At 39.6% G+C, this 15,927-nt stretch overlaps 1 protein-coding gene across 3 annotated transcripts in view; it reads right to left on the bottom strand.

The window, feature by feature from the left end:
- Positions 1–214: 214 nt before the first annotated feature.
- SMYD1 (SET and MYND domain containing 1) overlaps positions 215–15,927 on the bottom strand; it is a 44,291-nt gene continuing 28,578 nt past the window's right edge. The window contains exons 6-11 of one of the 3 annotated variants that reach the window (XR_014173535.1): positions 12,265–12,457; positions 8,403–8,495; positions 5,649–5,812; positions 4,680–4,848; positions 4,311–4,574; positions 229–1,544 (exon numbers count right to left, since the gene is read on the bottom strand). Coding sequence is in view for 2 of the 3 variants with exons in the window: in XM_081932151.1 (XP_081788277.1) it covers positions 4,416–4,574; positions 4,680–4,848; positions 5,649–5,812; positions 8,403–8,495; positions 12,265–12,457 (778 nt within the window). In the remaining variant the exon portion in view is untranslated. Of the gene's footprint in view, positions 4,575–4,679; positions 4,849–5,648; positions 5,813–8,402; positions 8,496–12,264; positions 12,458–15,927 lie in introns of all 3 variants that reach the window. The other 2 variants (XM_081932151.1, XM_081932152.1) reach the window with 2 other exon arrangements.

Raw genomic sequence — 15,927 nt, 5'->3', positions numbered from 1 at the left:
AAATGCAACCCAAACCTCCTAATTTAGATTTGAGATGAATGGATGAATCTCCTTATGGTCAAGTAAGTGGCTAGAGAAGGAAAAGTAGAAAGTCATAAAGCTGAACAAAGGGGAGCATAAGCCTTCAGTGATCTGCGTTAGAACTTGGGTTTTCTTTAATAATTGATTCATAATTGGAACCAAAAATAAATGGTGCTAAGAAGCTTTCACAAGCTTCAAAACTGATGCAGATTGTATGAATATATTAACTTTACGAATGGAACAAGTCTAATAAAAACATGAATAGTGGGTGCCACCTACTGGTTACTATATGCTTGCTTGTATAAATAAATATGATAGATCCTGCAGGTTTACAAGGATACTGATTCTCTGGCAATTAAGCAGCAGGTTTGAATAATATTAGAATAGAACAGAATTCTTTATTGGCCAAGTGTGATTGGACACACAAAGAATTTGTCTTTGTTGCATATACTCTCAGTCTACATACTGTAAAGAAAAATAAAATAGAATACATTCATCAAGAATCATAAGATATAACATGTAGTGATAGTCATAGGTTACTAATAAGCAATCAAATTATACTAGGAAACAAATAAAACAATATAAATTTTAAAGATACAAGCAACATGGCTATAGTCATAAGTGGAAAGAGATAGGTACTTGGAAAGAGATAGGTACTAGGAAGGAAGAGAAGAATAATAGTAATACAGTTTTAGTAGACAATTTGACAGTGTTGTGTGGATTAGTTTTTAAGCAGATTGATGTCATTCAGGAAAGAAACTGTTCTTATGTTTAATTGCTTTGGTGTACAGTGCCCTATAGTGTCGTTTTGAGGGTAGAAGTTGAAACCATATGTCCAGGATGTGAGCGGTCAATAGATATTTCCACAGCTCCCTTTTTGACTCGTGCAGTATACAGGTCCTTGATGGATGGAAGGCAGGTTGGTAACAATGGTTTTTTCTGCAGGTTATTACTTATTACTAATAAATAAGACAGTGTTACCATTTTCCTGTTTAATTAATCACATTAGGTTAAAGACAGATGATTCATTAAATCAGTTACATCCATATTCACCTTGAATATAAAGCAGTGTGCTTAAATTCAATAGCTTTTCAAAGATGATTATCATCCCTGAAATGTGAAACTCTTGACTATGAATATAAATAATAGAATATCAAAAAATGAAATGGGCATTAAAGTAATCCACAGAATATGCAAGAAAAATGTGCTGCTTGTAACTGGAGATTGGAATGCCGGCAGTTTATCTATGCCAATCCACAGATTTGAACAGAACAGAATTGGAAGATACAAGGGATCTGGGAGGTCTTCTAGACCAACCCCTGCTCAAGCAGGAGACCCTGTTCTATTTCAGACAAATGGATGTCCAATTTCTTCTTAAAAGCCTCCAGTGATGGAGCACCCACGATTTCTGAAGGCAAGCCATAATTCTCAGTCAGGAAATTTCTCCTCAGTTGCTTCTCTCCTTGATTAGTTTCCTTCATTCTTCAAACAAACAAAATAACACTTGTATACTTGGATAATACCTATAAACATGGAGCACACAGAAATCAAATTGATGATATTATTAATAAAGGTAATTCTCTCTTAATGACCCTAATTGGGACTTGAACTTTTTCCACTAAATAAAGCAGTCATTAGGCAAAACATCACATAACCAATTAGCAACAGTAGTTATGGTAGTCCTGGTCATAGTTATTAGTTAAGACTTGATTGTTAGGCGAGGACCTCCTGCTTCTCCTGCATTTACCTTCTGTTTCTCCCACCACCTATTTCCCTCCCCATCCTTTTAACCATCTGACACTCAACCTATTCTTGCAGCCCCTCCCAAGCTGACCTTTGTTGTCTTTCTCTCATTGTTGACAAGGGGCACCAGGCTAAAGTATCTGCTGGCTGCAAGCCTTTTAAAGGCTTCTTGAAGAGTTTCCCAAAGCTTCACAAGGCCTCCATTTGTCCATCACTGATCATACCATTTATACCACTGCATTTTGAACCAGTTAGATGGTCTAGAAGGGCATCTCCATGTAGAACTCATTGCAATTATAAGGTGACTATTATTGGGAAAGGCCTCCCAGTTAAAGAAAAGGCGGAACTGGTGCACAAGGTAGATCTCTGCAAAGATCCTCCTTGTCACAACTATCACCTGCCCATTGTAAGTCCAGGAGGATACCCTTCGCCCCCCCCCCCCAAGTTGTACACTAATTTCAAGTGGTGAAGTGCAGCTCCATTCAATACTAAAGGTAAAAGAGTAAAAGGGGTACAAACAGGTGCAGTCACTCAGTCTTTTCAGGATAAAGCCAAAGTCCATTCCTCCCCATTCAGATCCAGATACTTTCCAGACCACTGATGAGTGTACTGACAACTGTTGTGGTTGAGCTTATGTTTGAGACATACAACTGGGATATCATAAGGAGATCAGTGAAAACATGTTGCATAGGGAACAGATCAAATAAAGGGGGAGGAGCCCACAACAGAGTAATGAATGCAGCAAAATTCTGAATATTTATGCCAATGTGATATTTCAGATTTTTTCTTTTCAATAAATTTACTGACGTTTCTAAAATTCCGATTTCACTTTGTCATTATAGGGTACTGCATGTAGATTAATGAGAAAAAAATGAATTTCAACAACTGTAGGATCAGGCTTCAGCATAACAAAATTGACAAAAGTGAAGGGGTCTGAATACTTTCTGAATGCACTGTATACTCCTTTCTCCATTTAACCATCCACCATTCCTTCCCCATAACACCTAATATGTTGTGAAGTTTTATTTTCACTTAATTTTTATACTAAGACATGCCTCTGTCTATATTTTCCTGGGTATGTACAGAAGGAAGCAAAAAATAGTCATGAAAAAAAATATTCCCAAATGCTTGTATGACACTGCTACATGAAGCAATTCATAACTTCTCCCAAACATTTGCTCTTTAGAGATTTCTTTAGATAGATTTCTTATATATCAACTCCTTTAGCTGATTTCATTATTAAAGTTTATGCTACCAGCTTTGTTCATTATTACAAAGAACCCCAATTATCCATATTGTGATAGAAAGGGTTTTTCAGAATTATGCCAATCTTATGTCTTTTAAGCCATTCTAATATTTTTGAGTGTGTGTATATTGATGTGTATTGATATATCTTTTGCACATGATTGCTAACAAAATGAGTTGAAATAATTATATTATGCTATTGTTTTCCTATTTGCCAAAACAGTATATATTTACTGTGCACATTTTGCCTATTAAGATCAAGACATTTAATAATTTTGTCATAATTTCATATGTATGAAGCTCTTATCTCAACCTAAAATATGGAATGGAATGCAGTATGGTTCAAACTGAGTTAGGAGCAAAAACCGTACTGTAATTACAGGAACTCTAAATTTAAGCATTATTACTTGTATCATTCCAGTGAAAGAACAGTCATCAATTACTTCCTATAATTTCAACACCTTGAGCTGTGATGAGGATGTCTGACTCATTTTGCTCCATGCAAAATCCTCATCCCATATGAATTTTCATTATTCATCTTCTGTTTCCTTCTTTCTTTATTGCCCTTTTTAGTTTGTTTAACCTCTAAACTGATCTTTGGTCAATTAAACTTGGGATCCTTTATTCATTCTCTCTGTTTTCATTCCCCCAAATTCCATAGCACTGATTTGTTTTTAATGATAGCCTGATAGTATTTGTTCTTCTCATTCTAGGTAATAGAGTGTAATATTTCCTGATTCATGGTCTAAAATTGGAAATAATTCATGAAGACCTATCCCCCAGACTAAGAAAATAAAAAAACAGAGTCCTTCTGATCTTTTTGCCTCCAGATTGAGAGGAGGCAATATCTTCAGCTGAGGAGCAGTTTCCAATTTTTGCACACCCTTAATTTATGCAATCCTAATCATTTCAGTGTAACCTAGGAAGGAAGGATGGCTAAGAACAGTATGAAAAGCTAATAATATAAGTTTGACAACTAAAACCTGGTCTATATGAAGTTTTTAACTAATTTATGGAGGGAACAGTGTACCTCTAACTTTCTGTATGCAATTTTTTTTCACCACATTATTTCAATAACCCTACTTTCAAAAGAAATACATGAGTCTAGACAAAATGACATTTTTGAATGTGTGTACTAACCTTAACTGAATTAATTGTTTTAAAGATACATATTACTGCAAGAGTTTTATTAATAATTGTGAAGATGTACTGTGTGAACATAACTAAATAAATATGATAAAATATATGACATTTTTCCAACTATATTTGTTATTTGGAAGCCAACATTAAGGATCAAATACTTTTTCCCTTGACATATCACAGTCTTTCTCTTAGCACAGGAAATGCTGATGGTGCAGTAGCTGCAGGAATATGGGGATGCATGTTGAGATCAGCAAAGGAGCTTATTATTGCTTCTTCTGAAAGAGGCCAACTGAAGCCTCATTGGTGGGCTCAGGCATGATCTGGATCTTTTGGTTCTTCAGAGCTGCCTCTCTCATCTTGTAATACATAAATTCATTCTGCTGGAACATGCGTAGCTCCATCTCAGACTGAATACGCATGGCCTAAATGAATGCAAAGAATTTTTTTTAATTGTATCATTCTAACTGTAGTCTGTGGAGGAAATCCTTACTTTCAAAGTTAACTCTTGACACTTGAAAATCACTTACTTCCAGATCTTTGGTAATTGGATGAGTGGGTCCATGTGTCACCAAAAGAACAGCATAAGCTTTGCAAAGCATCCCATGGCCTGCTTCAATAAGCCCAGCATGCCAGTGGGTGACCCCAGCTCTCATGAGTGCCATCCCAAGCTGGGCATTTTTGGGATGGTAAAGCTTTCTGAGGAAAAAAGAAAAGAAGCATGTTATACGAGTTTTTTAAAAAAAATAACTTTTATTAAAAACTTATCATAGAATAAAAGACAAATCAAAAGAAGGAAGGAAGGAAAAAGAAAGAAGGAAGGAAGGAAGAAAAGAAAGTAAGTAAGCTAAGAAATACAACTTCCATCTCTCTTTTCAACCAGGAGTTGCAATTTTATAATCCCTCTTAGATAATATTCAAGTTCCTTCAGCCCTTCAGGTAATCTATAGGTCCAAGTTTTAAACATGCCTGCATCTCCAAGGAACAGGTCAAAGAGTGAGGAAGGGGTAAAAAAGGAAGGCCTCCACAGTTCTTTGCTGGGTGAAGTTTACTGTTTTAAAAATGACATTGTGGATAGATCATGATATACAGAACACAAATATGCAAAGAGGGAAACTGATAACTGCTAACCCATTTGCAGCCAGCCAGAAATGGAATCCAAGATTTATACCACAATGGCAAATTTATTTGGGACTAAGTAAGAATTCTATTTTGGTTACATATATACAGGGGGAGAAAAAACACTTCACTTACGTAAAATATTTATATTAATCCTTCCACTTGAAAGCATAATTAATACATTTAGGCCTTCTACAGTACTGTTACGACCCTAACTTTGTTATATTGATTTCTAAGAATCCTAAATGCTTGTCCTCATTTCTTTCGATTATGGGTGTTTTTGTGATTAAATAAAAGAGGGTTACCAAGTCTGCTTATTTTAACATTTCTATGAATAGATTACTGAAGAAGAGAGAAGAAAGAGGACTCTGGTCACATACAGGTAACCATCCACCATCTGTTTTGAATAGTCAGAAGCCTCATTGAAGAGCTGGAGGTAAGAGAGAACTTCGGACAAGATGCTAAGAATTCGCAGCAGATAAATATTGGTTTCTCCCAGCACTGGATCCTGCCTTGTTAGACAGTCTCGGCACAATTTCACCACCTGTCACAATCACAAGAAGAAAATAATAAAAAAGAGGGACTGAATAGAACAAAGAGGTCTCCCTCTAGAGGACATAGCTCTAATGGCAGGTCAGTTTTGAATGTGGATATGAGTTGTTTCCATAAACAGTTCCCCCATAATTTTTAAAAAAAGTTTTATAATTCATCTGGAATAAATGTAGAGAAATAGTTCTAATTGGCTCAATAATAATGCAATAACATTGAGTACAGTTCTATACTTTTATATATTTTAAGTGTGACTCCAAATTATTGTTGTTAAAAGGTAAAGGTTCCCCTCGCACATATGTGCTACTCATTCCCGACTCTAGGGCGCGGTGCTCACCTCCGTTTCAAAGCTGAAGAGCCAGCGCTGTCCAAAGACGTCTCCGTGGTCATGTGCCCGGCAAGACTAAACACCAGAGGCACACGGAATGCTGTTACCTTCTCACCAAAGGCGGTCCCTATTTTTCTACTTGTATTTTTACATGCTTTTGAACTGCTAGGTTGGCAGAACCTGAGACAAGTAATGGGAGCTCACTCTGTTACAGGGCGTGAGGGATTCGAACCACTGAACTGCTGACCTTTCTGATCGACAAGCTCAACGTCTTAGCTACTAAGCCACCATGTCCCTTTTAATCTTACTAATTACCTAACACCAAATAAAACTGAAGCCAATGTCTTCTGCAATTATAAAACTGTAAAACAGCAGATTTGTCCCAGGAAGTTTTATGAGATGGTGACATGAGCATCAGAATTGTCTCTTATTTCAACTGCCTTCCTTTTACACTTTGAAGGGAGTTAGTTACCCCAACGGTTTTTACAGGCTATGCATCCAGGACCTTTCTGGGGGCTTGGACTTCATCCCTTGGATTCTTCCAATTGAGCATTATATGGGAGGGACTGGAAAGAAGCTATTATAGTCATTCTTTCACGTCACCAGTGAGTTTTTTATGCACACGAGCACTTAACTAAATACTCCCTATAATTATTAAATTCAATTAAACTGAATTAGATCTTGTTTAATGTTATCTCAGTATTTTGTCAGTTTCTGTGGGCTCGAAACAGGTAAAATTCTGCAAGCAGAAACTCACCAATCTGCATCTTCACAGTCAATATTTCAATAGGTAGAAAATTAGATTATATAGGAAAGATAATTCCATATAAAAGTCCATAAAATGTATTTTAGAGCTTATTTAAATAAATGTTGTATATTATAGATTTTGTGAATGATTCCTTAAAATACAATAAAATAAATCTAATCATATGAATTTTAAATCAATCCGTTATTTATACTCTCATTTTCATGTTCAAAATAATATGAAATAATATTTCAGCTTGAAACGTTTTGTTATTTTGCATACAATGAGGAATACAATAATATAGAATTTAAATCTGTATTAATTGTATTTATTGTTACATATTATGTATGTTTTCATTAGTTTTTTATACTTAATTGTAGCATTTTCGACTGATCTTTGGCTGCAATAAATTGAAACACTTGTTATAAATGCGCATAATTTTCCATAGATTTAAACCAGAGCCAAAAAAAAACCTACATGCTTCATAGTTTAGATTATCTGGAGGTTAATCACACAAACAAAGGTCATATTTGTTCTAGATTAGCACCATCCTTTCAACCAGCATTTCCACAAAAGGCAGTTCCACATTTAAAATCTCCCACAAATGTAATAGCTGAAAAGACAAAACCAATATAAACTATTACATTTTAGTCAAAATCTCTATTGAGATAACCAATCTTACTTGACCCTCTGTACCAATTAATTTAAGAGATGGTGTACTTTAGATTACCTTTCCTGCTGAGATGGAACAAAATGGGAATTTCATTCATATATTTATATCTAAGAGTCTGGTTATCTATCTATCAATTGAAGAAATTACAATACAATAATACGAAGAGACATTCATGAGTGATTATCTTGTGGGTTGCCAAAATCCAAATGGAAAATAAAAAGCAAAACTACTGGCACTAAAAAACCCTCACAAAATGGTCACAAAGAACTCTATCATAATGGCCTCCATGAGAGGGACATCCTAACTCTAGATTGGTATAGGTGTGGAACAGCAGAATATGTAAAGCACTTTTCTCAAACATAGGGTGCCGTCACACATGCAATCCTCTTGGGAGGGAAGATACGTTATGACAGATATATCTGAAGATAATGTGTGGCAAATACTTTATTTTGAACAAGTTTCCCTTGGTTGTCAAAAAGTCCCATACTCTGAAGCAGGAGCTGGCAAAGTTTTGGCAGGGTGAGGACTTTTAAAATTTCTCTTCTTTTGGACAATAACCAGGACACGATCCCTAAAAGTAACAAGAGTGAGCTTTTTGTTCCATTTTTAACTATTATAGAAAGGTCATTTTCCTAAGCACTTTTGTTTCCTTACTTTAAAAAATGACTGACAGTTGCCATTTTTTGGCTGATTATTGCTGAATTTTGACGTTCACATAAAAGGGATTAAGATGGCCCACACTGCAATGGAGTCCTAGGGGGATGGAAAAAGATTGCCCTGTACCAGTTAAATTAGTGTGAAGGAAGTAATTGCAGAAAATCCAGTGTCCAATAACTTACTTCATGGTATACTCCATCTGAACGAGCTTTATCAATTTTTTCCATGGTTTCTTTGGAAAACTGAATGACCTCTTTCACCACTTCTTGAGATGGCTGTGAAAAATAAGGGGAACATATTAGAATGTGCTTCCTAATTTTTCTTGTCAAAGAGCATCATAAAATAAATCCAATTTTCTTTTTATTATCAAGATAATATCTTGGAACAAACCTTGCGAGATTCACTTTAACTCATTTATTCTATTGGAACAGATTCAAAGAATGGTAATGAAGATGAACAGGGTACTAAGAAGATTGAAGGAGGAAGATATATTGAGTTTTGAGAGAAGACACCAAGAGATTTTAATGGCATGCTTCAAACAAATGAAAGGATGTCACAGAGGAAAACTAACACTTACTCTCTTTTCCCAGAGGATAGAAGAAAATAATAAAAATAAGTTATGGGAAGGCAAAACCATTTGAATATTAGAAAAAACATCCAAAATGTAACATAGTACCATCAATTACCTAGAGAAATTGTAGCCTTCTTTTCACTGGGTACATTAAAGTGCAGATTAAACTGTCCAATTTAATGTTTTCATCTGGATTAAATTAAAAAATTACATTAAATCCTGAGCAGAGAATTGGACTTATTGGTCAAAATGGTCCTTCTTATACTATGAAAAGTAGGACAGCTGAAATAAAATCAGCATTAATAGGTACTATACTCATTCCCATCATCTTTATAGACCAGTGATGGCGAACCTTTTTTGGCTCGCGTGCCACAAGTGGGGAGAGCGCAGGGGGGTCGAGTGCGGGCGTGCCGCACCCATAATGCAACACACGACCCCCCCCAAGTGCGACCCCCCCATTTTTACATTTCCCCCCCCAGGCTCCAGGGGCTTTATAGGAGCCTGGGGAGGGTGAAAAGAGCCTCCCCCGACCCCCCAGAGGCCCTCCGGAGGCTTCAGGGACTGTCCAGAGGCTTCCCTGAAGCCTTCGGAGCGCTTAAAACCACCCTCCGAGCAAACCGGAAGTGACTTCTGGGTTGCTCGGAGGGTCGTTTTAAGCGCTCCGAAGGCATCAGGGAAGCCTCGGACGGTCCCTGAAGCCTTCGGAACGCTTAAAACCACCCTCTGAGCAAACCGGAAGTGACTTCCGGGTTGCTCGGAGGGTCGTTTTAAGTGCTCCGAAGGCATCAGGGAAGCCTCGGACGGTCCCTGAAGCCTTCGGAACGCTTAAAACGACCCCTCCGAGCAACCCGGAAGTCACTTCCGGTTTGCTCAGAGGGTGGTTTTAAGCATTCCGAAGGCTTCAGGGACGGTCCCTGAAGCCTCCGGTGGGCGGGGGGCTCTTTTCGCCCTCCCCAGGCTCCTATAAAGCCTCTGGAGCCTGGGGAAGGCGAAAAATAGCTTTTAAAAAGGTGAACTCAGCTGGCCAGCGCGCGCCTGCGTACTGGCCAACTGACAGGGCAGCACCTCGCGGGCCCTGACAAATGGCTCTGCGTGCCACTTGTGGCACGCGTGCCATAGGTTCGCCATCATGGTTATAGACCATAGATTTCTCCAGCTTTCTACGATGACTCAATGCAGCTGGTTCAGTGCGGCCAGCTGGGGGCAGGCTTCTCGCCACCACCGAATCCCTTCTGCCAATTCACTGCCGCCATTTCTTCACAAGACATCTCAACACCTGAAATTTCCTGTAGATATAACTTGCTCAGTGTTGGATGGAGAATGAGTGTCAGTGTCAGTGGGGAGTAGCAATCGGCGAGACAAGAGCCATGTAGGTGGGCAAGTGAGCAGGGTGGCAGAGGGTGGCAGCGGTAGGTTGGCTGTTCCTCAAAAGCAGAACAAGCAGTTCAGCTACAGTAGAGGATGGGGCAGAGGGTGGGCAGGTAGTGGCAGGTGGGGGCTTCCCATTTTAACCCCCTCACTGTTGTGGTTGCTTCTGCACCTTGGCTCTAGCCTGAACAAGCAGTTTGGCTGCGGCGATGAGCAGGGCAAGTTTTTCTAAAGCAACGCTGCCATGGGTTTCCAAGTTTTGTCTCTTAAAGTGCCGCCATTCTGCAATTTTTTTTAAAGCACCGTGCCTCTTTAAACATTTTCTTTTAGAGTGCCGCTGCACAGCCAGCAAAAGAAACCATGCAAACTGGCAGCAGCGCTTAAAACAAAAACTTGCAGAACTGTGGTGTTATAAAAAAACAAACTGGCAGAGTGGCAGAAGTCCTGCCCATCATCCCACCTATTGTCACAGCCAAACTTCCCATTCAGGCTGAAGCAAAGGCACAGAGACAACAGTGGTGATGAGGGGGTCAAAATGGGAAGCGCTCCACCTGGTGCCACTGCCACCACCGCCCAGCTTCTGATATCCTGTTTGCTTGCTTCCCATCTGGCGCAACCCACGGCATGGAGATAATGGTGTGGGAGCTAGCAGCATCAAGTTGTATCATTCCATTCTCTGTGATGGTTCTGTATGTTGTCAAAATAGCAATATGTTTTCAGTGTCCAACAGAAATTTGCCTTATAGTGATAAATCTAGAGACAAAACACCACATGCAAACTGCTACTTGCAAAAAAAAATCATTGAAAATCCATATTTGCAAATCAGTGCCAATCAATTTGTCAAGTCAAGCACTACAAAGCTGCCAAATTAAGTAAGCAAAACGACATGAATTTCAAGAGGGTATCTCTAATGCTAGTCTGAGTAGAAACAGCATTTTGAAAAGTGTAAAAGTACATTCTCAGCCAGACTTACAGTGAGTAATTAAAGAAAGGTAAGTTCATTTGGTGTTTAAGATTTAAGACTAGATAGCAGGAGACTGTGAATTCTACTCCTGTTTCAGGCAAGGAGCCAGTTGGGTGACTTTGAGTCAGGGACTTGTCCAGACAGTCACTCGAGTCTCTGAAATATTTTCTTTCCATAGTTCTCACACCTGGTCCATATTGACTCTTCTCCACCTAAACTGCACTCCTTCATTTCCTTACCATAGTTTCTCACAGGGAGCCCAATACTTGGAAAGTTTTAATGAAGCTAACTAATAGTGATATACAGTTAAATAATTACCTTGGATGATGATGTTTCATGTTATAGTGAGAGCCAGAATCAGAGCATTTTAAGAAACATCTGGCAATTTATTTCTGGACAAATAAGAAATTCAGCAAGTTAGCAGTAAAGATATTGATATATAGAAGATATTGGCTGCTTCATACTCAACCACAGGCAGAGGAGAGCAGACTCCTTGTATTTGTTGAAGACCAAGGACACTAAAGATTTTTTCAGCAAAATGAAAATAGAACATATACTTCACAGTAAAACTTACTTCGTTATATTGATTTTCTCCCATACATTCAACTATCTGTATATTCACTTTCCTTAAATTTCCTTGGTGTCCTAAGAGATAGGTGAACCAACAGGCCGCAGCTGGCCTTCTGGATCAACTGATACTACCCCATAGTATATTCTATCCGCTAATCTTCTGCAACACAGAGACATTTATCTATAGGTAAATCAACCTATTAAATAATTAAGTAAGGGTAGATACACTCTGTTTCACCAAAGATTGAAGCCCAGAATTGCAGAAGTTCCAGAATGGCAAAAAAACAAAACAAAACAAAACTGCATCTTAGTATTTCTTTGTAAGGTTCTTGGCTAAAACAAGATAAATTATACTGATCACATTAATTAATTTGTCAGGTTTGTGTGCCAACTTTATCCTCACACCAAAAAATTTGTAAATTATGTTGGGATGGGAGGCAGTAATAAGCCTGAAGTAATTCAGCAAGCTGCCATAGCTGAAGGCATATTTGAATCCAAATCTTTTTGTTCCCAATTCAATACTTATCCATCTATATTCATGGAAATATTTTGAAATTTGTCAAAGTCATACCTTTTCATTCCCCTCTTTTAAAGCCAACATCAGGTCATCTTTGATTCCTTTCTGGCAATGCTCACAGGTACAATCAAAATAATACTGTTTTTTCAGTTGCTGCTTTCTGTCTTCACTGACATTGAGAAAGTCTATATAGGAAACAGTCAGCTCTTCTCCTACAGAGATCTTACTCAATACACGTAGCTCTACCCTAGTTTTAAATAAGGCAAGAGGCATTAGATCAATTGCAATAATTATCTGATTCTATAGTTTAAGATTCTTAGGAAAGAAACTCTTTAAGGATGTATCTTCCCCAAGCAAAGACAGGGATTACTTTATGGAATTTTTGTCTTCTGAACTAAATTCTGAACAAGGGTGAACAAAATTCTGTAATAAGAAAAGATCAAATTAATGCCTACATAATTCATGGAAAACAAAACCATTTTAATTCTCTTTTATTTTGCATAATTTATTGAGGAGCATTATTCTCCATATTTGGAATTTTTGCCAGCTTTTATTAAACATTGGTAGAACAAAGTGGCCTTGTTTTCTGATTAAAGAGAAAATCTCATTTAACAACCTCTATAATTTCAGCATGCAGTGTCCCATTTTGAACAAATTCTAAAAAATTCAAAAGTCATATACATAGTGTTCACTGTCCTTTAATTAATATTAACAATTTTAAACAATTGAATTTTTATAAAGTTAGTCTATTGTGTAACCTAGAGTATAATTTTAAAAACATCATTGTGAAATTCTAGATAAGTGTCTTCTCATTTTATTTTGTCATACAAATTACCTTTTCATTGACATTTTCCTTCTTACTTTTAGCACACTCACTTAATATTCCACTTTGTAGCTGCTATTGAAAATTACATATACTGTAGTTATTATTCACACAGCCACAGTTAACCTATAGATAACTTTCAATAAGTGAGTCAGCCGGAATGCATGCTAAAGAGGTGGACCTATTCATGAAGTTGAGGAAGTGGGTCACTTGCGGATACTTTCCATCTATTATTGTTGCCACCAGCAGATAGCTTTTAGGTGGCATCATCCAGGTATTTGGGTAGAGTGGATTTTCTTAGCTTTAGAATTTGAACCTGAGAGATTCAGCATAGTCTCTAGACCAGGAATGTCAAACTGGAGGCCCGCAGGCCAGATGTGTCACACACTGGCCACACCCACCCCAGCTCAGCAAATGGGAAAAAAGTCACAAAACATCATTTGATGGCAACGTGATGTGGTGAGTTTGACACCCATGGTCTAGACCAACTGAATCGTATCTGAAATCATGTACATGAAGTGCATTGGTTAGAAATAGAGCTATTATGATAAATAAGCAAAAGCAGACTTGCATACACATGTACAGATACATTAACCGTGCCATTCCTAAACATTCAGCTTTAGAGCACATGAATATGTTCTTGCCATGCACCCTCATCACTCCTACTTTCTTCCCTTCTGACAGTAATGTCAATACTATGCCTTAGTAGTGCGTTATAATGAAATTAAAATGTCTATCCGAATATAAAAAGCAATGCTTCCAAATTTGTAATATAAAGAATTAGTTTCTCTCACATTCTCAATCTTTCTCCTGTTATTCTTCCTTTAAAAAATGGTATGGTCTACAAAAACCTCACATACTAGAGTTGATTTGGTTCATTCCAGTTTCATTTTCAATGCTAGCCCAGAAGTATTGAGAAATATGTGGTGAATGTGACGTGCAGTCAGGTGAGGCAAGTGAGGCACAGCCTCACCTCTCATCATGAAAAGAAAAAAAAAAACATACGAGAGCTTGCTGTGAGGTTTTAGTGAGCTCAGCCTCTCAGGCGACAGCTGAGGCGAGGCTGAGCTAGCTGCTGATGACTCTGCTTAACTGTTAAAAAAAGCCTCAAAAAAGCGCCCTCTACTATGAGGCAGGACTTTTTGAGGCTTTTTTAACAGTTAAGCAGAGTCATCAGCAGCTAGCTCAGCCTCGCCTCAGCTGTCGCCTGAGAGGATGAGCTTGCTAAAGCCTCACAGCAAGCTAAAGCCTCACAGCAAGCTCTCGTATGTTTTTTTTCTTTTCACTCTCTTCTCCCATTAGCCCCAAAAGCCGTTTCTTGACAAAGAAGCCTAAGCAAAGGAGGGCTGGGCAGAGGAAGAGGGAACTTTCCCATCGAATGACTCACTGCCCTAGACTCGAGGTGACCCTCAAAGTTGCCTCTTGGAAGGAATGACCCGGCTTGGCTCCCGCTTCATCTCTCCTGCCTCTTCGCTTCTCTGTTCGGTCGTTGGGCGGCAGATCGAAAGCGGGAGCCAAGCCAGGTTATTCCTTCCAAGAGGCAACTTTCCCATCAAATGACTCACTGCCCTAGACTCGAGGTGACCCTCTCTGCAGTCCCTTTCATCTGGCCGGGATGCCAGCGAGAGTGTTGGGCTGAAGGAAGGAGGGATACACACTCTCTCTCTCTCTCTCTCTCTCACACACACACACACACAAATGGCAAATCCGAGCAGCCGCTGCTGGGAGCCCATCACACACGTTCAGGCAATGGGGGGGGGGCTTTCTTGCACACCTTCTGAAGGCATGCAAGAAAGCCCCCTCCCCTCATTGCCCGAATGTATGTGATGGGCTCCCAGCAGCGGCTGCTCGGATTTGCCATTTGTGTGTGTGTGTGTGTGTGTGTGTGTGTGTGTGTGTGTGTGTGTGAGAGAGAGAGAGAGAGAGAGAGAGAGAGAGAGAGAGAGAGAGAGAGAGAGTGTATCCCTCCTTCCTTCAGCCCAACACTCTTGCTGGCGCCAGCGAGAGTGTTGGGCTGAAGGAAGGAGGGATACACTCACACTCTCTCAAATGGCAAATCCGAGCAGCCGCTGCTGGGAGCCCGTCACACACGTTCGGGCAATGGGGGGGGGGGCTTTCTTGCACGCCTTCAGAAAGCTTCTGAAGGCATGCAAGAAAGCCCCCCTCCCATTGCCCAAATGTATGTGACGGGCTCCCAGCAGCGGCTGCTCGGATTTGCCATTTGTGTGTGTATGTGTGAGAGAGTGTATCCCTCCTTCCTTCAGCCCAACACTCTCGTTGGCGCCAGCGAGAATGTTGGGCTGAAGGAAGGAGGGATACACACTCTCTCTCTCTCTCTCTCTCTCTCTCTCTCTCAGCAGGCGAAAGAAAGTGCTTTAGTCAGTGGGGTGTCGGTGGAGAGGAGAGAATGCCTGAGCTCTGCCATGGGCGAAAGAAAGTGCTTTCCCCTAGCGAGCTTTCCCCCGTGGTCCAGGCCAAGCTGCAAATGATCAATTGGCGGCTGCAGCTCAGATAGGGCGCTTCTTGGTGGGCTGGAAGGCGAAGGGAAAAAAAGTATTTTGCCATGCTGGGAAACGTCATGGCAAAAGAAGCAGTTGGTGAGGTTGCTGGGAGAGAGCCCAGGAGGAAAGGTGCATGCGCAGAGGAAAGGAGAGGAGAGGAATCTAAGGCAAAAACAGCACGTGGCTCTCCCCGACTAGCTTCCTCGCCCCTCGCTGCTTTTCTCCGGTTGCTGCGTTTTGTTGGAAATCCCCCCCCCCCATAAATCTGATTGTGATGACATTGGTGCCTCACCAGCCATAAACCTCACCGCACGTCACTGGTGGTGATTACCTTAAGTTGCTCTTTATCAGACTGATCTGACTCTGAAGTAATACATTTATTAGCACATGAGT

The sequence above is a fragment of the Natrix helvetica genome (genome assembly GCF_964273705.1).
Source record: "Natrix helvetica genome assembly, chromosome: Z".
Taxonomy (NCBI): Eukaryota; Metazoa; Chordata; class Lepidosauria; order Squamata; family Natricidae; genus Natrix; species Natrix helvetica.
This window is presented reverse-complemented; position numbering and strand designations above follow the sequence as displayed.